The following is a 25,482-nucleotide window of genomic DNA, read 5'->3' on the forward strand; positions in this document are numbered from 1 at the left end:
ACAAGCATTACCATTACAATGGTCAACGCTTTCTGACGCCACATTGCTTTATGCCAGGTGCACGGTGCTGCATACGTGCTCTCCTATTGACTCACATATGGCAATAGGACGACACACTGATAAGTACATATCCCAACTGTGGCTACTGATGCAATATATTAGATCTAATATATTGATACATCGTACCACAACACACATCGCTGTAATAAGCAAATCCCCTATTCTTCTCCTGAAAGGAAAATATGGCATTAATGCTATCCTCACTGGCATCACGCCTCCTCATGTATACAATCCCACATATCATGCTTTAGCCCTGGTGCTTTCCTTCTTTACTTCAGTTTATCTGAGTAATTATTATCTTTCCTTCCGCACTGGTTTAATGAAATCATTATAAGAGGAGAAGGCAACGTTGCTCGTTCAAAATCAATATTTACAGATGTAACTGTTGTAACCTTTTGAAAATATAAATGTGCTGTATTTGTTTCCTATCATTAAAAACAAAACCGTTTGGATGTATATCTATTTGTTAGGCCTAATGTGAATTATGATGTATGTTACTGACAAGCAGGCTATCACTGAGCTCTGCAATCAGAATAATCTCCTTCTTTATGTCCAAAAGCCTAATACATCTATAGAGAACATTATATGGGCACTGCAGCATTTCTCTAGTGTACAATGAGGAATGAAGTGAGAATAAGGGATATATTTACTAAAGTGAGAGTTTTTAGAAGTGGAGATGTTGCCCATAGCAACCAATCAGATTCTACTTAACATTTAACTAGCACATTCTAGAAGATAATAGCTAGAATCTGATTGGTTGCTATGGGCAACATCTCCACTTCTAAAAACTCTCAATTTAGTAAATCTCATTAAATATCTCAATAATATCTCATTAAAAATGTTAATGTTTGTAAAATTAGCAGCACCTAAGAAAGAAATGTCTTGGCTGAACCAATACAGCATGAAAATGTCAGTACCACAAGTATATACCAGGCATAACATTAATAAGACTGCTAAGAGCAAACAGAGCAGATTGTCCCCATCACTGTGCCATGCTGTCATTGGTGAGTATATACAGTATATAACGATCTCTATATAAAAAATAGATGTAACATTATAATGGTACATAATAATGGCAGATATACAAGACCTATACTAAAACCTTATTTGTATGTAATAAATGGTACAAAATGGATTCCCAAATAAAGCAGGCTTGTAAAAATCAATATAAGTGAATAACTTTATATATATAGTTTACATATACAGAGACTTTTTCCCATACATGAGATAAAGTGACAGACAAGTGTTTTTCCACTCCTATACATATTAGGATTTGGTGCCATATACAATAGAATCTTTTGCTTGGTGAATTAGAAAATATGGATTTGATACAAACAGTGGGTCTGATTCAGCTATGTACAAATGCAGATATTTATGCAGCTGAGTGCTTATTGTCTGACTGCGCACATGTCATGGTCGAACTGCACATGCTCCAAGGAACCTTAGCGATACCGCTTGCAGTGAGGATTTTTTTGCAAAGTGATTGACATTCGGTGACCGTTTGGGGGTGACTATGCAGGTGTGTTACGAACGTTTTCGGGCAGTGTCTCAGCTACAACTGCAATCCCATATTCAGATAAAGTAGCTCCAATGTCTCAGTTCAGATGACCATTCTGCACGCCCATTGGGCTACTCAGATGGCCGATTATCCAATGGACTGTGGCAGCGGACGTGTATGTATACGCAGTTGCTTGAATTTGCGATGGCCCCTGTGGGCATCTCAATCAGGGCCGGATTTAAGGGGCGGGCGACAGGGTTGGTCGTACCTGGGCCCCCACACGCAGAGGGGCCCCCACACAGGGTCTGTGAGACCTTACCAAGAACAGGTGCCCAGTGACACATGTTCTCGGATGGGGGCTCAGCTGCAGCGGCTCTGAGTTCCAATGTATGCAGCAGCACGACCAGTGCTGCTGCGTACAGTGCAGAGCGGCTCCCTCAGGTCAGGGGATTAATCAGCTGCGGGCCACCAGTGCATGCAGGAGGGGTTTATAAACACCTAGAAACTCCCCCCTGACAAAACGATTTCCTCCTACTCCTGGCTGCCATTAGCAACCTGAGCCGTAAGTGTAAGTATTTATGTGTAATGTTATAATGTGTATACATGTGTTTGTATGTCAGTGTGTATATACTGTATGTCGCAATGTGTTAGTGTGTATATATGTGTATGTATGTGTGTGTATATATGTGTGTTATTGTGTTTATACTGTATATGTGTATGTTAGTGTGTATATAAAACCCCCAGAAAAACCTACGTTTCCGCCTGGCTGCTGAGGATGGAGCAGTAGGCTCGGTGTGGCTTTGGAGGAGGAGGAGGGGGTAGGCTCCCTGTGGATTGTGGAGGCCCCACAATTTAGTTGCCCTGGGGCCCCCGCAAGCCTTAATCCGGCCCTGGTCTAAACAGCACAGACGGTGTAATGGTTAGCGTTACTGCCTCACAGCACTGAGGTCGTGGGTTCAATTCCCAACGCAGCCTGTGTGTATATTCTACCTGTGTTTGCGTGGGTGTCCTCCGGGTGCTCCGGTTTCCTCCCACACTCCAAAAATATACTGGTAGGTTAATTGGCTCCCAGCAAAAATTAACCCTAGTGTGTATGTGTGTGAGCAATGGTTAGGAAATATAGATTGTAAGCTTCACTGGGGCAGGGACTGATGTAAATGGCCAACTATTCTCTGTAAAGCGCTGCGGAATATGTGTGCGCTATATAAATAACTGGTTATAAATAAATATAAATAAATACATATCGCAGTGTCTGCATGTTTTCGTACAGCAGCTGTGATTGCATTAGTGTACATCTCTGAATCAAGCCCAGAGCCCTATCTAAAACTCTACCCATAATTCCAATATTCAGCCTTCACATCATTATAGAAATGATATGTTCAAGGACTAGGGTTTCTTTAAAGGTGAGGTAGATAAATGTGTTATACTTCATGCTGACACTAAGCCCTGGGCCACACAATGTCACAGAGCAGTCATATAAATCCAATGACACATTCTAGGTGTACCAGTAATATGTATCATGGGCAACAAGTTAACGTCAAGCACAGTTATAACATATTTAACGTACGATCGAGACCGGTGCCGGGATCTTCGGAGGTTGGGGTCAGTCTGGTTCTTCTCCTTTTGTCTTCTTAAAACGGCTTCCCACTGTGGGCCAGAATCCACCATATCATTTTCCTGCCGTAACCTATAATAAAAGAATTCTTCATGTTTTCACTGAAGCGTGTGTAAGTGCAGCCATGTGAGTAATGTGGCCACTATGTCATTTTGTTCCTACGCTTCCATGGAGAGAATTACACAGTAAGTAGAGAAAACAGTATGAGTTATAGACTGCAGGAAACAATTTTGCCTCAATTATACACACACTGAAAAACACACATATATATATAGATATTATGGGAGCATTTTCTGTTACTGTTATCTTCCTCTAAAACATCTCACCATAGAGAAATGCAGTTTTGTTCACTATGTGGATTAAATCAGAATAATACAGACCATACAAATCTACTATACATGATGATGTTATTACAGTATGTTACTGAGATTACTGTAAATCCAGATTTACATAACTGAGGGTCACTTACAGCAGGAGGTGGATGCAAAATGCGTACACAACCTTCTGTAACATCATTAGTTTAGCCCTCTACGGTGCCTCCCAACCGGCCCGACTTCAGGGGACTGAACCACAATCAGGACATTCCTCCCTATTTGCATCAGGTTGGAAAGTATTTCCATAAAAACACCATAAAAATTGTGCTTCTATGTGAAAAATGAGCTGGAGTATGGCAACGCCAGTATGAGGTGGTCATGCACCTGCCGTGCCGTAGCAATGCCCCTCTGTATCATATTACTATCAGACGATGTTAAGAGGTATGCATGGGGGTGTGTGTACAATGGGTTTAAATAAAAATGTTTATATACTCAGATGAACGGTGTGAGAAGCTGGGCAGTCGGAAGGCATTACTAGTGCACTAAGGGGTGTTCCCCAAGAATAGACAGTAGATATGTGACACTGATATTTAAATTAGAAAAAATGCATGTTCACAGAGAAGTCATAGGGGAAGGGGAACAGAGGTTTGGGCAGGGGATGGGGGGGGGGGGGGAGTGTGTTTTGTCCAAGCTCAAATAGGCTGAATTTTTATGGTGATCCAAACCATTGATTACATAAATGTACCAACTGATGTTGGCTCACAGCAATATAGTAAGCAATGTACAGTGTGTAGGAGGTCAAACTTAGAAAAATATGAAATATTAATGATAGCACTGAAGCTGCTTAACAGCAAAATGGGAGTCAAATAAGCAGTCAGACTTCAGTACTGTAGTCACAGTGCTTTACCAAGAGGTGGTGGGAAACCCAGACACAATCACGGACATGTGTGCACCTATACTACAGGGGCAGTGCACAGGATGGACATTATTTTCTGGCCAAAAAACTATGTACAAAGCTAGAATCATCATTGCTTATTTGTATGGCACCACAAATTCTGCTGCGCTGGAAGGTCCACATGCAAATACACAAGTTCCAGTTGAGCATAATAGAAAACAAATGCAAGTGCAATTATCTGCGTGCTAACATACGTGTAGTATTATCCCACAGTAGTACCTTGCTGATTTTAGCTCGCACCCCACCGAGCTGTGAGCAAAAAATGTGCAGTGTTCTCCCTCCCATTATTACCCCCAATGTGTGCAGCCAAACATCGCGCAAGATTCCAACAGAACTTCACACTCCATTGGATCTGCCCCTGAAAGCTGCAATGATGTAGCACAAAACAAGTACAGATTCCGTACGTATAAACTGAATTTAAATAAATTGAAAAGAATGTCAGTGTTACAACCATAGCCGGGGCCCACCCAGCTGTTACTGTATAGATTTATACTGTTTACTTAAAAGTGGAGGAAGTAGTCTCACTAAATTTAGGGGCAGCATAGAATTGTTTCTTCCTTTTGTATGACTATGAATAGACGGGGATAATTTTAGAGAATATTCACGCACAATGCCTAGTGTGTCATCAACTGTATTCAGTACGGTCCTGGAATAGTCCACATTGTAGTAGCTAGCTGTTCTACAAGGTCCTGCCGATAATAAGGCAGCCGGCTTCCCGATTGTATACCCCTTATACAGCCGCCTATATTCCATTATGACAATTACATGTAACTAGTCCCATTTCTTAACCAGATTGCATTGCATTACTCTGGATCTATTCATGAAGCTTTTGTATTTTATCCCACTACTGTTAGGGAGGTTAGAAGAAAGGCAAGGCAATTGCTATAGGAAGGGTGAAACGTTCATTTAAATCTGAAACATGTAATTTGCCAAGTTTAATAGCTGTCTTTGGCTTTAATCAACAGATGTGTACTACATGGTCCCCTTTGGGTATCCACTTCAAGCTAGGCACTAAGAAACAGAGGGAAGGCAGCGAGGATGGCAGGATAAGAGGACCAGAGATTATAAACATGTCACAATGACAAGCAGGCAAGAAACCTATAATGACATTAATGTACGCAATTTCACATGTGAGTTCACACAGCTACAACATGAGATGACAACTTCCCGCTGTGACCATGAAAGATTAAAAGACTTCTGACACGCTCACATAAAGTGCTGGAAATAAAACAACTGGGTTTTTCTTTTCTCTGCGCTATTCCCATGGGCTGACTCGCTGTGCGGATTACAGGAGAAATGAAACGGAACGGCTGGTTTACTTTTCAGTTATAATAGTGAGATTTTCACAATCAAGATTCTAATCCTTAACATTTACATCTATGGTGTATGGAACCATTAAATACACAATACTGTGATCCCCGTTACTATCCTGAGCCTAACAGCACCCCATAAACACAGTATGCCGCTGATATCCATCTACAATGTCTCCTCACATTTAGGTACTTGTCACAGGAACAGTCTGCGTGGGTCACAGTACGCTCTGCACAGCATGTAAGCTCTTTTGAAGTTGTGAATTAGTATTGTGGAAAAGTATGAGAACATTTATTCAAGTTAAAATTAAATAAATTTTTTAAATAATTCCAAAAAGTTTTATTGGTTAATTTATTGTTTCAAGGCTGGTTATAAATTTTTTTTATATTTTATTGAATTACAAGATGCGTGCACACAAGACCTATATAGAACTCAAAGCAAAGCACAAAACAGTCATTTATGATGAAGTTATGCACAGGGTGAATGCTGTAATAAGCTTTGGAGCCAAACTGCAAATTCAGTGGTAAATGAACAAATGTATCCGGAGTGTAAGGAATAAAAACAAAAAAAAAAAGACAGGGAGATTAGTGCCAATAAGAGGCATAGCTGTGAAGGGTACACTGGTGTATGATAAAAGCATGAACAAAGAGCTGGATAATAATGCAATACATCCTCTCCACCTGCTCAGACACCAGGTCATACCATTTGCCTCTAGTGTTTCTTCTTCCTTACAAGTCCTATCCAGAGGACCAAGCACTTCATTGGGTTCCACTCTTCTGATGCACCTTTCAGCCACACTCTTGTTGATGCCCATACTCACTCTACTTGAGCTTCATGTGTCTCCTAGGACCACACTACCCTACATTTTCTCTTAGTCTACACTTTCATATCAGTCATAGGGCTCTATTTACTACAATCCGCATTGGTAATGCAGATTGTAGTGTGATATTACCGAGTGAATTCGCATTGCGAATTCAGGCAATATCACAGGGATTTACTACAAATCCCTTACAGGCACAGAGCTTGCGATAAAGCTCTGTCCCTGCTAATCCCCTTCGGAGCCTTATCACGGTATTTTCGCAAAAAATACAGTGATTAAGTGCCCGCGCATGCGCCGACCATTCACCGCAGCTACCCCCCCTCCGGTGCTAAGCCCCGCCCCCCGTGATGGCGGACCCCCTCTCCCCCCCGGACCCCCCCTCCTTTACTTACACTTACCTGCATGCTCCAGGCCTCCGGTGATGTTCTCCATTCCTCCGGTCAGGTGATCTCCCATACTGCACTGGGGCCCGATCACCTGATGACCGGGCCGAAGTGCACTGTGGGAAACCAGGTGACCGGAGGGGAGACATCACCGGAGGCCCGATCACCGGTCCCTGGAGTCAGGTAAGTAATTTTTTTATTTATTTTTTTATTTTTTACTTTTTACAGTAATCAGCTTGCGGTCTGTTTAGACCACACAGCTGATTACAGGGATCGACTCCCAGCTCTGCACTCCCCGTTAGAGCAGGGCAGGAGGCCGGTAACCGGGGGAGACCCTGGATAACGCCACCTCCAGGTGGCGTTATTATCACAGGGCTTTCCCCGGTATTTTTTTACAATTTATTTTTAGTAACTTTGGTCGGATCACATTTCCCATTACAGTTATGGGAAATGCGATCTGCTTTACTAAAAATAAGTGATAGTTAGGGGTTGCCCTGTAATAACTGTAGGTGATACTAAAATAATGTGAAAAGGGTGTGAAAACACCCTTTTTCACATTATTTTAGTAAAAACAATGTTGATAAATAGAGCCCTAAATCTTTCACCAAAAAAACTGCATTCTTTATAAATAACTGGTAATAAATAATTCTTTGGCAAATTCAGTCTTCTTCCCTCCCTCAACTCCAACTGAACCATCAGCTAAAAATTTACAAAATGTATTTTTTCCTCTATGTGTCTGGCTCGTTAGCAGCTTTAGTATACATTGCAGGGCCAGTGGTGTACCTATAATGGGTGTAATGTGTGCACTGTATAGAGCCCGTGAGTCAAGGGGGTCCCACGCTGCACCCAGAACAGACTTACCAGCCTGAAAGCCCCGACAGGAGATTACAAAGACTGCACAGTGCCAGAGTCTTCACTATATTCTGCACACGCACCATCACTGGAAAGCCAGAAATGTCCCCCTTCCTCTCTCAGGCTATAGCCTCTGGCTGGGATCTCTGGTGCGATTCCAACAAAGTCCTCTCTGTGGAGTTTGTACATTGTTCCTGTATGTGCGTGTGTTTTCTCCCATACTCTAAAAACAGTTAATTGGATTCTTACAAAGTAATGTAAGTATTTGTGCGAGTGTTGATGTGGTAGGGTATATCAACTGTAAGCTCCACTGGGGCAGAGTCTGGTGTTAGTTATTAAACATTCTCTACAGGATGCCATGTAAATAATGGTTCATAGAACCATTAACTCCCATTTACAATATGACATTGCAAATGTACAACCAAAACTAATGCTCCAACCAATCAGCTCCTGTCATTTTTCAAACATAACATGACAGTTGGAGCTGAATGGTTGGATTATCATTTAAAATGAATAACGAGTCATAGCAAGAATATCACTCGTTGATAAATCTGGGCCTATGTGTTCAGCAATTCTATAGATCTAAAAACTGCTGGTAATGATAAAAATGTGTTCATTTAAAAACAGCATTTAATGTAATACTATTCACTTATAAGTACTTAAATGTATTTGTAGAAAATGACAATTTAAGCCTTCTTACAGGCAAAACAAATATGAATAAAATTGTATTTTCTTCGCACAATTTTCATTCTATACCTTTGTATAACCGGCTGCAAGAAAAGCATGTCTGCTGTAATACATAACTGCAAACATAAACAGATACTATAAAAAGATCCAGGGATTATATCTCACCAGCTACCACCATTTCATAAGTATTTTTCATGCATCATAATGAAAAGCTGTTTACTGATGTACATTATATTCAAGTTTCTAAGCCTTTCCTTTGCATTTCATTAGAATAAATTCATTTATCATGAAACAGTTCAGTATTGATCACAACAAAAAAGAGCTGGAAGAAAATTACTCTGGAGGCTAAACGTGAACATAAAAGAACAAATTAGATCATTACAGAATTGGAGATCAATAGACATTGTTTTGCAGCAGAACAAATTTATCATGAATTAATCTGGCAAATTAAGAATAAATACCGTTTTTTTCTAGAAGGTGTTGTTCATCATAAAAGGGAACACACATAGTGCCAAACATTGACCATGCTAGCTTTTTTGATCATTGTACAATTGTGCAAACGAATAGGTACTGACATGGGAGCTAAGCAAAAAAGGAGCAAGTATGCACCTTGGCGAAAACATGTCATACTGCCGCTGGGGGTGAAGGGGGGGGGATAGGGGGACAAAGAAAGTCCAAGCTGGATCCCAGATTTGTATTGTCTGTCCGACTGTGAATACTCTATTCGTTAAATCAGGTCATTACAATGGGCCTGATTCAGAGATGGACTCAGTTAGCATCCAAGCTGCATCTTTGGATGCAGCAGCGATGCTAACATATGGTATTGCAGCAAGAGGTGTCTGTATGAAAAAGATGCCTCCTGCCAGCATCTGCGATCCGTGCGATGGCTGCAGTAATTCCCCATCTGAGGAAGCTTTAGTTTACTCATATAACGGGCAAAGGAACAGCTCAGCCATTGGAAGACGCAGACTCTGGGCCTTTGTCCCGGCACCCCCAGAAAATAGGCAGTGACACGACTCAGGACAGCTCCACCCACTTCCCACCCCCAAACAGCAGCAGCCTGTCAATCAGTTTTTGGCTTTGGGGAGCTACGAGAGATCTTGCAGTAGAAGACCAGTGCATGTGCAGTACAGATCCTGCTTATGTGCTTATCTTCTCACAGGGGCAGATTCAATTACCTGCAGTGTTTATGTGCAGGTAAAGTTTAACGCCCGGAGCTATTCAATTATTAGTAAATTACCTGGCACAATAAACCCACGGGTAGCTTGCATTAACCCAAAGATTCTGCATTAAGTGCTGGAATCTATGGGTTTCCCAGCACATTAAGCCTCTAATGAACTGCGGGGAAAAAAGCTGCATTAAGCCCTTCTGGGGCATAAAGTGCGGGTATACAGCTCTAATTGAATAGCGCAGGACTGACAATTAGCCACTGGCTAATTGAACCTGCCCTACAGACAGAGATAGTGGTGCAGAGGGCCTGATTCAGACCCGCTCGCAAGTGCATAGCGCTCGCAAGCAGGTCGATGGTGGCCCAGTGCGCGAGCCCCGGAGCTAGCGCAAAAAGCACTCGCTCCGTGGGCTCAATACAAAAGGGGCGGCTGTTGATGTTGATCGACAGCTCGCCCCGTTTTGTAGGTGTGGCCGGCTGGTGGCTTCACAAACGGATTCGTTCCCAAGCGAACGCCTGCCGTTTGTGGGTGGCCCCACTGACATCACCAGTGATGTCAGTGAGAGAGCTTCCGGCTCTATTAGAGCCAGAAGCTCTGTGGGGCTTGCGGCCACGAGACCCTACCACAAGAGTCTCGTCGCAAGCCCGATGGTCGCGATGGTCTTGACCATCGCGACCATCATCCTGGCCGCTCGCAATAGCTGTGGGTGGTCCTCTGAATCAGGCCCAGAGTCTTCAATAGCAATATAGAGATATGAGCATCTTGTCACCCTGCTGCAGGAGACTTGTGGTATCTATACACTCGTCTTTTTCTTTTACATTTTTTGGTAATTAAACACTATTAGCTCACGATTATTGACTTAAGGCTGACGCCCATTATCTTAGGGCAAGGGTTGCTTAATTGATTTTATATACTGTATGGTTGATTTCATCTGATATATTGACAGATCAACCACTGTGTATCTTGGCGCCGTATCCACATATTGTTTTCAACACGTCTATATAAATCCAAGTCCTCATATCCAACTTATCACATATATTTGGGTTATTACGTAATTAAAAAAATGACCAGTTCAGTTGATAATATAGTTTATAGTATAATTATTCTGAAGGTTTCTGTTGCCTACAAATATGTTTTTTAGCCTAAACTACTAGTGTGCTGGAGAATCCAACTGTAAGGTATCGAGTGAGTTTGGTAACAGAAGCTACAGCGATAAACAACTATGGGCCGTATTCAATTAGGTGTGAAAAGCCGTGATCATCTAAAAAGTATCGCCGATTACGGCTTTCGCCAGGCGAAACTATTCGCCGTATTCAACTGCAAAGACTTTTCGCGTACATGGAAAGTCAATGCAATGTAATAGGCGAAAAAGTTTCGCCTATGAATACCCGGCAGAAAAAAGTGCAGAATTGTGGTTTTGGGGTGCATCGGTGCGGAAACCACTCTGCACCCTTTGGACAGCCCCCCAAGGATAACTGCATATAAAAAACACACAAAAAAAGAGGAACACCCCAAAAAAACACTTTGAAAATTGGGGCGAAAAAGTACAAAGTGGGGGTACAAACGCAAAAACTAGCTAAATACATTTTTGGAGGGTCTGCAAGTATGGGGGAGGTGTTTTTTTTATTGCAGGTGTTTGCTGAAGGTGCGTTTTTTGCGGAACTTAAAACTTGACTTTAGCGATTTGTAACAATGCTAGCACCCATTTTCCAGTACCCCAAATTTGACAGGACTACTTATTTTCACCCCAAAAAAAATGCTTACTGCTAGTCTTCACCACTTGTGCAAAGCCGCTATTTTGGAGCAATTGAAAGCACTTAAGTACCCCAAATAGCTTCAGTAGGGCTAATTGGGGACATCTAGATTGATCCCCAATGTTAGTGTGTTTTTGCATCCTTTGGAATTGAATACGCCAAATAGCGGGAGCACACGCGCTACTTTATCGCATGCAAAACTGGCGATATCGGCGAAAAGTCCGGCATGCGAAAAAGTATTGCGGGTGCGAAAAGAATTGAATACGACCCTATATTTTATGTTTACATTCTTGGGAACCACATCAAGTAAAGACAATCACTAACAGTAATCTTTGTTTTGTCTTTAGAACTGTCAAATGTTTAATTGTTATGCATATGTCATTATTTGCTGTAGTTAATACTTTCATTAATATACTATTCACACCTGTGCATCCTCCATGAAATCTTACACTTGCTTAATTTACTTTCTTTTAATAAAACTCAGTTTTTAGGAAAAAACTAAAATTTCTTCCTATTTTGCCGAACACTAAGTCATGGGTAATCAGTAAAACAGCTGCCAAAATTCTATTTCCATTTCTGACAAGTTCTGAGAGTATTACAGAGAAAATGAAAATTATATCTCAATGCCTCCTTATTTATTACTTTCCCCCAGGGAGAAAGAAAAACTTGACATGAAAAAATGAATATACCAAAATGTATACAGAGTATGGGAAAGCTATATTCTTGCACCACTAGATGGCAGTCAAAGAAGCTTCATGAAATTCCAACTAGTAATAGATAATGGATATTGAGCAGGTGCACAGCAAGCAATAGCTTACAGCCTTACACAATATCAGGTTATTTACAAACTGCAAAAATAACTACCTAATGTCTAGTTTTGCATGGAAGCCCTTGGACATGTACGCTAAGATGGTCGCACCTACAAGACTGTAAAAGTTTGCCCCATGGAACTTTGGGAACTGTATCTTTTGAATTAAAGTGCAGTAATGAGATTTCAGTTGGCATGGTGAGATCACTATTAAAAGGGGGGAGGAGTGATCCTACACAAGACAGTTTGTGTAAAGCAGTAATATATAAACCAACAATAACTAAAAATAATGTTAATATATTAAATGTGTACATGTTGATGGTGCTCCTCAATGTAAGTTGTAATCAAGTTTCACAGAGGAATTACTGCAGTGCAATATATGGGTGATGTTACAGGGTCTTTCTTCCTCTCTGTAAAAGAACTTTAATTTGGGGGATCCGCAGATATCGCTATAGTAATAATGGGATGTATTGTGCCTTTGCTAGTTGCACTCCTGCAGGAAAGCATAATTCTAGGTGCACTCCAACCAAAGTAATAAAAAAAAGATAACGGTCTATACAAAAGAACAATGTATCCTAACCCTCATTAATAACTAAAACTGAGCAGGTGCTATTCAGAAATATGTTATAGATTATAAACTAAAATAAAACACCCTCCTTCTATGGAATCAGAGAGGAGCTGGTACTGAGAGAAGAGGAGACCACAGTAAGATATGGACGGGGAAGGAAGATGGGACACAGGACTTCATTCAGAGTCGGTCGAAGCGGCCGCATGGTCGTACGCAGCCGATGTTTGCTGATCTGCGCATGCGTACAGTTCGCAATGCGCGTGCGCAAACTAGCGGCTACGATCAGAAATTTCTCTCTCCTTGTACACCGCCAGGTCGGTAGTTTGAGTGACAGATTGCGGCGTTTGTGGGTGGTAACAGGGGAAGGTGCTTGAAAACGGGGGTGTGGAGATCCGAACGCAGGCGTGCCTCATTATGCGAACGGCGTTTTAAGGGAGTGCATAATTAACAAAGTAGTGTCATGGCACACGTGACAGGGGAGGTTTTATACTGACATGATCGTAGAGCTTAAGAGAGGGTAAGGTCAATCTTTAGCTCTACGACAAGTTCCGATGGTATACGATGCTAGCGATTAATCCTTATGTAGCCGGAGATGACGTGTTATGCGTACGAGATGTGGGCGTATTTTTAAGCGATCCGACCGCATCCACCCCTTGGTCGGCCAGCTAACAATCCGACCTTAGGGACGCAACAAGCGTGTGTATCATTTGCATATCCAGCCCTTTTACTATACGACCGTGCGGCCGATTCGACCGACTCTGAATGAAGTCCACAGTGTTACCACTTTTACATGTAAGTGCAAATACCCTAGCTTGTCACCAGCCTCCCAATAGATGCACCTATAACTTTATTAATTATTCAGGGAACACCTCTTGCAGATGATGAAGTCAGGTGGTCCCCAAGTGCTTTGTCTTTGTAGAAAGGTGATATAGTTTGATTTTTTGTAACCACCAAAAAAAGAACTATCCCTAATGTATCCTTTCTCAATTCAAGTGATCAGTGGCAGTGAGTTATTTGCACATATATGTTTTTTTCAGCTTTACTAATAGAATTCCCTGTGACATCCTATACATTGTATAAAATGGCAAAACCAGGATTCCTAATCAGTATGCCTTCTGACTGTAGTCTGGATCTGCCCCGTTTTGTCATCCCCAATTTTGGAAATAAATTCATGATAGTACTATAGAAACCAGTGAAGGTGAATCATTCCTAGGAAGGAGGATTACATCATGTAACCAGCTGGTTTACAAGATGTCCGAGTCTATTTCGTTACCTGTTTCGCTTTTTCCGATGTTCCCTGTTGCAGTTTTCAGATTCACTGTCACTGCTGGTATTACAACGTGACCGTGATCTGGAAGACAAGACAGCAACAAAGTTTAAATGGGGAGATGACTTTGAAAACTGTAAAAATAAGTATTAATTCATTACAATTATGCCACAAAGCAAAAATCCACTGAAACCCAATATGCTTAATATTTGTTCATGTGAAAGGTAATTCCATGTTCCATGGATGGTATGACACCTTTGGCAGGATTTACAGAATGAATAAACTACCATTTGTATATAAAATCTGTGTTTCTAAGTTGCACTAGTGATGTATTTCTTTGTCTGCATGCATCACTGGTTTCAGCAAACTGGCGCTGACCTGCTGCCTCTGACATTCTATTTCTTACCTTAATATTTACTGCTCTGCTAGTTCATTTCTTGTCCCCTCCTGACCCAATGTACTTTTTCAACTGCTAGATATAATTCTAGAATTAACCCCTCACCTACCAGAAGTATAAGGTATACACATTTATAGGTGTGCCGTATATGTATAGGCTCAAAAAATGTACCTTATAAGTAGATAATACAGGTGACTTCAATACATGCACAATTTATTCAGAAACATAAAATAGCTGGTGTATTAGTATCTAGGTGTAGAAACATTTAATTAAGTCACAACCAAATAGAGAATTTTGGGTAAGGAAAATAAAATCTCAGCCACTGGCAACAACCCCTGAGGTTCCAATAATAAAACACATTTATAGTGGATATGGGATAAAAATGACTCACTATGTGGAAAAATAATATGCAAGAAAGAAATGAGTATGGAAAATATAATCTTTGGCAGCAGGTCAGTATTGACTGTCACTAAGCACGCCCCTAGCATGGGAATATCAGGTGAGGCCACACCCACTCAGATATAGGACAATTGGGACTGCTCAGAGGTATGCCTCAGGAGGCTGGGTGAGGACTTGCTCTTAAATGTTATCCCTGTAGTTCAGGGGTGTCAAACTCGGGCCATCCAGCTGCAGTACACATCCCAGCATGCCCTGCCACAGGTTTAGCATACCCTAATAGCAAAACTGTGACAGTGCATGCTGGGATGTGTAGTTCCACTGCAGCTGGATGGCCCGAGTTTGACACCACTGCTGTAGCCCTTCTTTAATAACTTTGGATATGTGAAAGAATAAAGGTATCTGTGTACAACTATACACATTCATGTGTGTTACCTTTACATTTACAGGACAATAAAGTACAAATGTCATATAGTATACACTTCTATTTAATCTATGGCACCCATTTATAATAAATACCACATACATAGATGTAAACATTTCACATCAGCATAACACAAGTCACTAAAACTCGTGTCATTTCCTTGCCTGAAGGACAGTAATTATTTATGGCCATGTTGATGAATAATTTACAGGGTTTTTCTGTACTGTAAATATATCCGTCTAATGGTAAAAAACCCATAAACATAATGATATGTACTGAGAACGCCTTCCTTATCTGTTACTTTCCTTGTACATACCTCCTTCGGTGTTTCAGGTCCGAGTCTTCCCCACTATGCTGCCCTTTCCTACACAGGAAAAAGTACAGAATTATAAATACATAGTCACAGGCCTGAGCCTGAGCCATAGGGAACACCTAATTCTTCATTCACATTCCCTTCCTTTATCTCTTCTGTGACCAATCCAATAACATATTACAGCATTTGTATTCATCCACTGAAAAATAAAGAGCAAAAAGCACATTAAACCAGGGGTGTAACTAGGTTGTGAAGGCCCCATAGCAATAGTTTGTAAGGGCCCCTATGTACCACCCAATGGTAAATAATGTATATAACACATCATGTAACTTTGACAAGGAAGATGGGCCCATTCTGCTCTGGGCCCCATAGCAGCTGCACCTCATGCAGCTATGGTAGTTAAGGCTACAGCAAACTAGGCTGCATGTTATTATTATGGTGCGTACACATGGGACGATCGACAACGATAACCATATCGTTGTACAATCTCCCGGGTGTGCTGGATGATTGATATCGATCATCCAGCACACCACCAACTCACCAACTATAGCGATTTGCGATCAACGATCGCAGGTTCCTATAGTAACCTGGTCGATATCGACCAGATTGGCCTGCATGCACGGTTGATGGACGATATCGATATCGTCCATACGCGGCTGCGCATTGCAGGTTGTTGGGCACCGAAAAAATTCACGATATGAACGATAACGATATGAAAGTTATCGTTCATATCGTCCTTTTTAATTGTGCCATGTGTATGTACCATTATTTATCTGTTTCTAGGTTTTTTTTTTATAATTCTTTATTTTAAGTGGTCAGGAAAAATAGAAATAAACACAAAAACATGGGGCAACAAAGGCCCAATACAGATCAGATTTTAAATATAGTAGTAAACAAAATAAAAATAGCAATAACAAAAAGACAAGTCAGGTGACTAATGTAAGGGAGGGGGGTGGTAGAAGGAAATTAGGGCAAGAGAAGGGAAGAAGGGGGAGGGCCACGAAACAGTATAATAAAAACAAATACACAAAAAGCATCCAAAAATGGAAGGAAGCAACAGCATAAAACGGAGGAAAACAGAGAAGTTAAGTAGTAAAGAGGACATTTTATATTCTGCCCATGGGTCCCACTCGCGAAATAAACACTCAAGAGAAAGGGGATGTGGATCTGCGTTCAGCAAGCAGCCAGGGAGCCCGACATGGGTAAAAACATGCCCTTGATCATGAAGGTAATAAGTTATTTCTTCCATGGCCGCAATATGCCAAATCTGGGACTTAAGAGCAGAGAGGGGTGGAGGGGTGGGGGAGAAGTCTTTTTCCAATTTAGAGCAATCAAAGATTTTGCTGCTTCTAAATTATGTTTGGCTTATGCCCGGGAAACTTGCCAAGGTCAAATGGGGGGGGGGCATATATGGATCATAGTACCCCTGCAGCCACAACCCTGCCAGCAATTGGGTGAGAACGGAACATTTTGTTAAATCTCTCTGGAGTGTAATACCAGTGATAATACATTTTGTATGCCGTCTCCTTTATTTTAGTTGCAATAGAGCTTTTAGCTATCCCCAATCTCATGTCGTCCCAGGCTTCATCATCTGGAGGAGGTCCAAGGTCTTGCTCCCAAGCTATTTCATGGGGCCTCAGAGGGGAGAGGGTGACGACTAGAAAGAGGGCATAAAGCTGCGAGATTAAGTCTTTGGACAAAGGAGAATGTTTACATAACCTCTCAAAAGGAGTAAGGGCCCGGAGAACAGAGAGTGAAGGAAGGGAGTGTAGAAAATGGTGAATTTGAAGGAATTCAAATTGGCTGAGTATCTGGGACGGAGTTTTCTGTTGTAGTTCAGACAGAGATAACCATTGACCCTGGGTGGAAAAATCAGCAGGGAATTTAAATCCTACTCAAGAAAAATTATGAAACCTTGTGAAATAAAATTAAGGAGGGAACAGGGGATTATGCGAAATAGAGGTCCATGGAGACGTTGGTGAGGAAAAGATTCATCTTGAAAGAGTAGAAGTCCCAAAGATTGGTATTGAATTTGATAGTGGGAAGCAGTTTGGATGCATGGGGCTGGTGTGCAGAGGATAGAACCCATAGGGGGGTCAGATCAGGGAGATTGACATAGGCTGATTCAATATCAAGCCAAGAAATAGAGCCTGGGGGAGAGAAGGAAGCAATAATATGGAAGAAATGGGAGGGGGGATGGTAGAGTTTGACGTCAGGAAGCCCTCTACCACCTCTTGGGACCGACCTCCCCAGGGTTTTAGCTGCAATTCTGTTTCTAGATTTTAGTTAATAAAAAATAGAGATGACAATAAATAAACCCATGAGAATAAAAAAGAATAAAATTGTAAAAAACAGTAGGAACACAAAGCCAAGAAGTGGGAATGAAATTGCAGAGTACACGTACAGATTGCTGCTTTCTGCTGTCAAATGTTCTGCTGCTATTTTTAAACTCCCAAAATCTGTCGCTTTGTTGTTATACAACTGATCAGTGGTGGGCAACCTGCTATTTTCACTCATCTGCAATAATGTACTCTCATATTTTCAGGCAGATTAATGAAAGAAAGAAAATGATTGTTATTGGGCTAGTTCACCCTGGGGCTTCCAGGATATGTGCTAACAACACCAAATAAGAGCTTCTCTCATACACTTGTGCTGGAAAGTTTTGAGAAATCTTTTAGTATTTTCTAAATGTCTTCATCAATGTGACCTTAAATGTGTTCAGTTCTTCATTTACAGATGTGTCCTCTTACATCTAGCCTCCTTGCACGCTAAACAGCCCTAATAGTCATACCATACCGTGACGTGACTCGGTAGCGCTGAGCGTCTTTTCGTGTGACTTTTTACCTACAAATGCGTCTTATTCGCACATTGATGTGAACAGATAGCACAAGCAGCTTCTGCTGATTAAAATGATATGCAGCATGCCTATGTTCTGTGAGTGAGTGCGGGTGTATCTGCATGCTGAACGCTACGTTACGGTGTCAGGGGCTGTAACAATGTAACATAGCGTTTCGTATGCAGATACACCCGCAGTCACATACAGAACATAGGCATGCCGCATATCATTTTAATCAGCAGAAGCTGCTTGCGCTATCTAGTCGCATCGTTGTGCGAATAAGACACATTTGAATGTAAAAAGTTGCACGAAAAGACGCTCAGAGCTACCGAATCACACGGAGCTCCCACGTTATGTGTAGCGCGACTTGTAGCGCACAGAGGACACATCTGTAAGTCATACAAATAGATAAATAGAACCCAATAAATGAAATCACACACAAAAATATATATGTATTCATTTATTGATTAAATTTTTTTATTTGGCAGAAAACTGTTATCCCTTCTCTCCTTACGGAATTCAAAAATGTTAGTGGGCTTTCCTGCATTACTACTATCAGGGGCAGGTGCGTGGGCACTGAACCATAATTATAATTCACTGAAAAACCCAATTAAAGATCACGCATGCATTAGAGATACAGAAGATAATGAACTTGGGAATGTATATAACATTGTTACTGTTAGAGTACTCACCTCCTGCTAGCCTGCCCTGACTCATTGTCACTTCCAGACTGGTTACGCCTCCGTGGGGTGGGAAACTTTGGTGATTTAGTGCGGTCATTGGGAGAGTTATAGAGTCCGCTAAAAAGGAACATGCAGAGTGTAAAGATGACATGCATATTCTGTGGTACCCGTTGGCAACTATGCAAAACATCACTGTACAGTAGTACAGCCTGAAACATTGGGGATATTTAATTGGATCTTGGCATGTGTTACCCAGAATATTGAAGGCTTAGGGAATAAAGCTGGCCACACATCTAAAGATTATCTGTCCAACCAGCCAACTAGTTGATTGGTTGGAATGAAAATCTGGTAAGGAATGAAAGCAAATGACAATCAGCAATTTGCTCCCAAACGCTGGAAAATGGACGAAACATGTTGTTTGAACAAGTTGTTTAGATCAAACATTTAACAAACTTGTCTGAACGACCATTTTCATCTGTTTTCTGGCATTTAGGAGCAAATTGCTGATCATCAGTTACTCCCATACGTTACCAGATTTTCATTCCAACCAATCAACAAGTTGGCTGGTTGGATGTAAGTTGGTCTAGTGTGTGGCCAGCTTTAGTCTTGGTAGCAATGTTTTAGTAAGCTGAAGCCTCTGTTCAGCCTGGCTTGGCATGAAAAAGATACTTGCATGCAACTGTGGTGATCCTGCAGCTTATTTCCCATCAAAAGACATAATAATACAATAGAACAGAATGAATCACAGTAAGTGACTTGAATATAATAATGTCCCATTAAATGACATGTATTGCTCATAGAATGTCATAGACTGTTATAACATGCAGACTTCTGGGTGATAAACTACTATATGCAATCAACAAGTAATACAAATCTACAGCTACCGTAGGTACACACTAAACAATATGAGTACCCAGCGATCTGACGGACGACCCCCCGCCGACGAGCCGACATATCGGGCGGCCGGTATATATTAGACGATTCGGTGCCCGACCACCCAATATGTCGGCCCCTACCGCATCCTGCTACATGGGGTCGTCAACCGCATCGCCGCATGTAGGGCCGACCTGACGATGCGGCTGCGGCTCCACGGGAGCGTGCACTGCCCGACATAGTGGGTACACACTGCACGATTTGATTGAGGCAAATCCTTCAAAATATCACTAAGTGTGTACTCAGCTTAAGCTCAAGAATAATAAATAAATAAATATTTATCAAGAATACACTGTGACTGTGCTTACATGTAAATAACGGCATTGTTCTATCACATCTCCAAAACCAGTAAGGTTATAAAACATTCAAAAATATTGTACAATAAAATTTTATTTTTCTCCAACTGTATCTAGAGATGAATTGAAGATAAGAAGCTTTGATTAGCAATGACAAACACTATAGCCACTGCTGAACTCATGCGTATACAATGCTTAGTAGTAGCTGGAATTAAAGTATTTCTCTTCTAGAAGCCTATATGTTGGTCTAATGTATATAATATAACTTCAGGAGATACTTTTGAGTCCATAAATGTAGGATGCAATGCTGATGGCCCATCACTACTGTCATCATGTGTCTGTTTCCAATGCTATTGATATGCTAAAGAAAGCCTCAGCCAGGGGAGCAATGCTGTGCTTATTTGATGGGAGATGGGCCAATTGGAGTGTTCCCTCCAGAAACTAGAGCACATTAATTTTTTTTAAATTTGCACTTTAGATCAAAGATTTGAAGCCGGCAACTGTGGGCGTTCTGAAAGCAAATATGGAGAAAAACTAAATTTTAAATCATAGTAGCTCTAAAGGAAATATTCTCCCACAGAAAAATAACCTCAGAAATGCCTATACTTTTGTGTAATCGTTGTTACAATTTTCCAAAATGGAATGCTCAAACAAAATTTCATAATTTCAACAGTTTTATATTTATAATAAATAGTAATTCCAAACTGCAATATTTGTATTATTTGAATTAATAAAATGCTAAGGTAGAGATTTATCAAAGCTAGGAGAGAGATAAAGTACCAACCAATAAAGCTCCCAACTGTCATTCTATAGGCTGCGCTAGAAAGATGACAGTTGGAAGCTGATTGGCTGTGCTATAAGCTTTATCTCTCTCCAAGATTTAATAAATCTCCCCTAACTCTTAAAGCTTCACTGCTTTGATTTAAGCTTCTAGCTGCACACTTTGAACTTATGTAAAACAAGTAAAGGTGGGTACACATGCAACGGATCAGGCCGACATATTGTCAGAATTGACTAATGTGTACCCACTATGTCGGGCCGTGCACGCTCTCATTTGGTCGTCAGTCGCATTGTCAGGTCGGCCCTACATGCAGCTTAATCTAACAATGCGACTGAAGACTCCATGCAGCGGGATGCAGCTGGTTCCAACATATCGTGCGGGCGGGCATTGGGTCGTCTAATGTGTACCAGCCGACCGATATGTTGGTCCGTTGCCCGTGCGGTCGTCCATCACATCGCTGGGTACGTACATCGTTTAGTGTGTATCCAGCTTAAGTCACATTTGGACAGAGCACAGATGGTAGTGTGTATATGCCCTGCACAATTAGGGAACAATCTTACTGAATTTTGTAGGGCATATACACACTACCATAATGTAAGAAGGGAAGCTGTGAGTTATTTTGGGTAGTGGGTTATAAGTAAAAGATTGTTGTTAGTAACACACAACTTTTACCGTTTCAAACAAGTGCCCCTTTCACAAAACAGGGCAAAAGTAAAGACTCTGGTCATCCAGCCAGAGGTGTTGGTTGAAGTCATTGGCGTGTGCAGCAGATTTATTTAGGCCCCCGGTGTTTATTATGCCAAACAGAACTGGATGTGCATGTTATATAGTAGATGTAGAACTCCATGTACTGCTCTGCCCCCAGCTCCTCTGGAGATGGAGGGTATTTAGGGAGACAAGAGAATGGGAGGGTGCTGCTGCGCTTCTACGTCCAGCGAGTCATTGTGTGACTCACTCACTGACACTGTCACCTCATCACAATGCTGGCGGCACTGATCATTATGCTGACAAGCACGGAGGCAGCAGCCGACATTAGGGTGTAACTATGGAAGCGACTCTCCTACAGGTCCTCAAGTAAAACAGTGCATGTTTTCTGACCAGTGAGGATTGTATCTATTTGGATGAATCAGTGATTAGTGCACCGATGCTCACGGGAGGACATCTACTAAACACGGGCTGTAACTGTGCCTATTTGAATTGAATAGCTACACAGTAGAAGACTCCCCTGCCTGGTGTTACCCTCAGGGCTGTGCCCTTACTGACAGCTAGTACTGGGGCATATAAAAGGAATGATGAAGTAATGGTGCATGTAAACAGATGCAGGGAAATTATAGTTCACACTAACAATGGTGATTAGACTGAAAAAGAAAATAACACAGAAGACAGGCGTGTGTCACAATGTATAGCGGCACTGTACCTTGGAGAGCCGTTTTCCTCCCATGGTGCACTTGCTCTACTTCTTTGGGTATCTGGGCTGTTATCACGTTTCACCTTCTTTGAACTTAACACACACAAAAATTCAACAAATATTAACACATAAGATGAATCACCTATCTGGGAACAATAGTACAGTAAAACCTTGTATGCATTATTTTAGTAATTAATATGTTCTCAAGGTGTACTACACATGCTAAGACACTGACTAGTCTGGAAAATAATGTAAACTCAATGACCCAGCACACAACCACTTTCTAGTACGTTGGCTACATTAAGGGGTATATTTACTAAAGTGAGAGTTTTTAGGAGATAATGCCCACAGCAACCAATCAGATTATACTTAACATTTAACTAGAACCTTCTAGAAGATAATAGTTAGAATCTGATTGGTTGCTATGGGCAACATCTCCACTTCTAAAAACTCTCACTAAATTTACCTCTAAATGTGTTAGGTATAGAATGAAGTTCTATGGGAACACTCATTTAGCACTTACTAAGCATTTAGAGGACACTGAAGGGAACCTTTGAGATGCATTTTTTGTTAGCACAGATAATAATATGTTTCAATGCAATGTGAACATACTTCAACACTAGGGCAAATTATAAGTTTTATCTATCGTGTTTTACTAGCTTTGTATTACAATACCGTGTGTACAAGTCTTAAGTTTGGGAGGGGCAACTCCGAAACACAGTCCTGCCCTAAATATATCTGCAAACGGTTCCCAATCTTTAGTGAGAGTCACAAATTTTGAAGATTTGTGACTGGGAATCGTTGGGGCCCTACTTTCTGGTATTGAGTATTGTAATAATATAGTTTATATTATGTATGCTGTTTTTAACCTAGTACTTATTCTAGTTCTCTTCAACTCCAGCATCATATGCACAGTATGCAGTATACAGGATGTCATATATGTATATAAAAATGACCCAAGCTGAGCTATTGATAAAAATGTTTTAAAGGGTTCCCTACCTGCATATCCTGACAATCGTACTACATTAATTAGTGAAAACATGGAGAGAAAGAGACAGACATACGGAGTGGATAACTAACTGCTACAGTCAGATATATTTTATTGTAGAGTGAATCTCAGATAGTGTAGACCATGTAATTAAAGGCTCGGTCACCTGGAGCCAGCACACATGGACTCGGTGGCAGTCCCACACTCAGTGCCCCAGGGACAAGAAGCTCCCAAGGAGCTAAAATCATTCTCAAGTTATAGAGTTTCACAATGTGAACCATTAGTATAAAACTCTCCATAGTCCTGTCATGTACGTCAGTGCAGCATTTCATGATGCCTGTTGACGCTTGCTAAGAGAAATTAATCCATGTAGCTGGGCTTGTGCTGAACTAAGAAGTCATTAGCTAAACAATTACATGCAGAAGAACAATGAGAACATATGTGTTGCTGGGCAGTGGCTGGGAAACCCTACACTTATGAAGACAGAAATCTGTGAATTAGTGAAACAAAACACCAAGCACATGAAACATTTCCTCAATACAATCTAATAGCCATGCCGCACTTTACAGCTCCTACTAAGAGCCTAGATTACATTGACGTATATAAAAGTTCATGTATCTTGATAATGATTTATCTATTAAAGCAGAGTGTGCTTGAGCACCCCCGATACTTGTGCTTGTGCCACTAACCATATTTATAAATGGCATATTACTATGTATAAATATGGCTGATTCAAAATAACCTGTCAATCATCCTATATCTCAGAATTCCATTTTACACTTTTTATCTCAACCATTTAGCTGAACACTTTTTTGTCATCAGGGAAAATGCTACAATTTCCTTTTGTGGTGGCATCCATCTAGCAAACTGATCACAGGGTTCATTACACAATGCAGCGGTATTTGTGTCAGACCCTGCCGCTCTCACATACCTTACAGCCTGCAGTCAATCGATTTACTAATAACATTTAAAACTTCAATTGTCCTTAGGCCCAAAGAACTCTCCTTACAAATAAGGAACGATCTTTGAAGTTCAGACCTGTGGTCCCATGTGACTCTAGCTGCCATCTTACTCTGACTATCCAATGCTTATGTCTTATCAATAAATTTTTGGTGGAGGAAACAGTGTGCCCTAAGGGGTATATAATCTGGGAGCCAGCTGCCGGAATCCCGGCAGCCGGCTTCCTGACTGCTTTACCCCGCCGTGGGATAAATGACCAGCACCTATATCTAGACGCCTGTCATTTCCCCGACGCCGGGAGACCGGCGCCCGACATCCCGATCGAAGGGATGCTGGGCGCCGCGAGCGGACAGCCGTGGGGGGGGAGGGTTAGGTTTAGGGCACCTGGGGGGGGACTTAGGGTTAGGCACCCCCGCGGGGGACTTAGGGTTAGGCACCCCCCGGGGGACTTAGGTTTAGGCAGCGAGGAGGGGGGGGGTTAGGGTTAGGCACTTAGAGGGGTGATTAGGGTTAGGTACAGGGGGGGAGGTTAAGGTTAGGCACCCCTAAGGAGGGTTAGGTTAGATTAGTTCATACTTACCTGGGGACGATCGGGATTTCCAGCGTTGTCAGGCTTCCGCTGCCAGGCTCTGCTGTTTTGTCGGGCTGCCGCTGCCGGGATTCGAACTCCCAGCCATGCGGCAGCCGGGATATCATACCGATTCCCCATAAGGACATACAACCGTTTTATTTCTGAAACTCACTAGAAATGAGGTCCTTTATGTGAGAAGCCATCCTCACCCATACTCCAGTACGTCTTTGTGATCACGTTGTTACTTTTATTACTTTAGGACAACCCTTCCACACTCCTTTACTTCTACTTACACCTTCCGGCCAGGAAGAACTTCTTCCTTTCATTCCCTCCCCTTCAAATACTTGTATTCTTTTTTCCCTATGTCTAAGGTACTTATCTGAATGTTTGCTAGCCAGTTACATTTCACTAGCATTGTATTTTGTGTGTATTTAT

The 25,482-nt window shown here is 41.5% G+C and overlaps 1 protein-coding gene across 1 annotated transcript in view; it reads right to left on the reverse strand.

Annotated features, from left to right (window-relative positions):
- The window catches only part of EPB41L4A (erythrocyte membrane protein band 4.1 like 4A), a 258,913-nt gene that overhangs the window by 14,704 nt on the left and 218,727 nt on the right, over positions 1–25,482 (reverse strand). The window contains exons 14-18 of the mRNA XM_088477685.1: positions 22,538–22,621; positions 19,120–19,227; positions 15,595–15,642; positions 14,068–14,145; positions 3,126–3,245 (exon numbers count right to left, since the gene is read on the reverse strand). Of these exons, the coding sequence (XP_088333811.1) occupies positions 3,126–3,245; positions 14,068–14,145; positions 15,595–15,642; positions 19,120–19,227; positions 22,538–22,621 (438 nt within the window). The remainder of the gene's footprint in view (positions 1–3,125; positions 3,246–14,067; positions 14,146–15,594; positions 15,643–19,119; positions 19,228–22,537; positions 22,622–25,482) is intronic.

Source organism: Taudactylus pleione, unplaced genomic scaffold, assembly GCF_031769625.1.
Source record: "Taudactylus pleione unplaced genomic scaffold, aTauple2 ptg000202l, whole genome shotgun sequence".
NCBI lineage: Eukaryota > Metazoa > Chordata > Amphibia > Anura > Myobatrachidae > Taudactylus > Taudactylus pleione.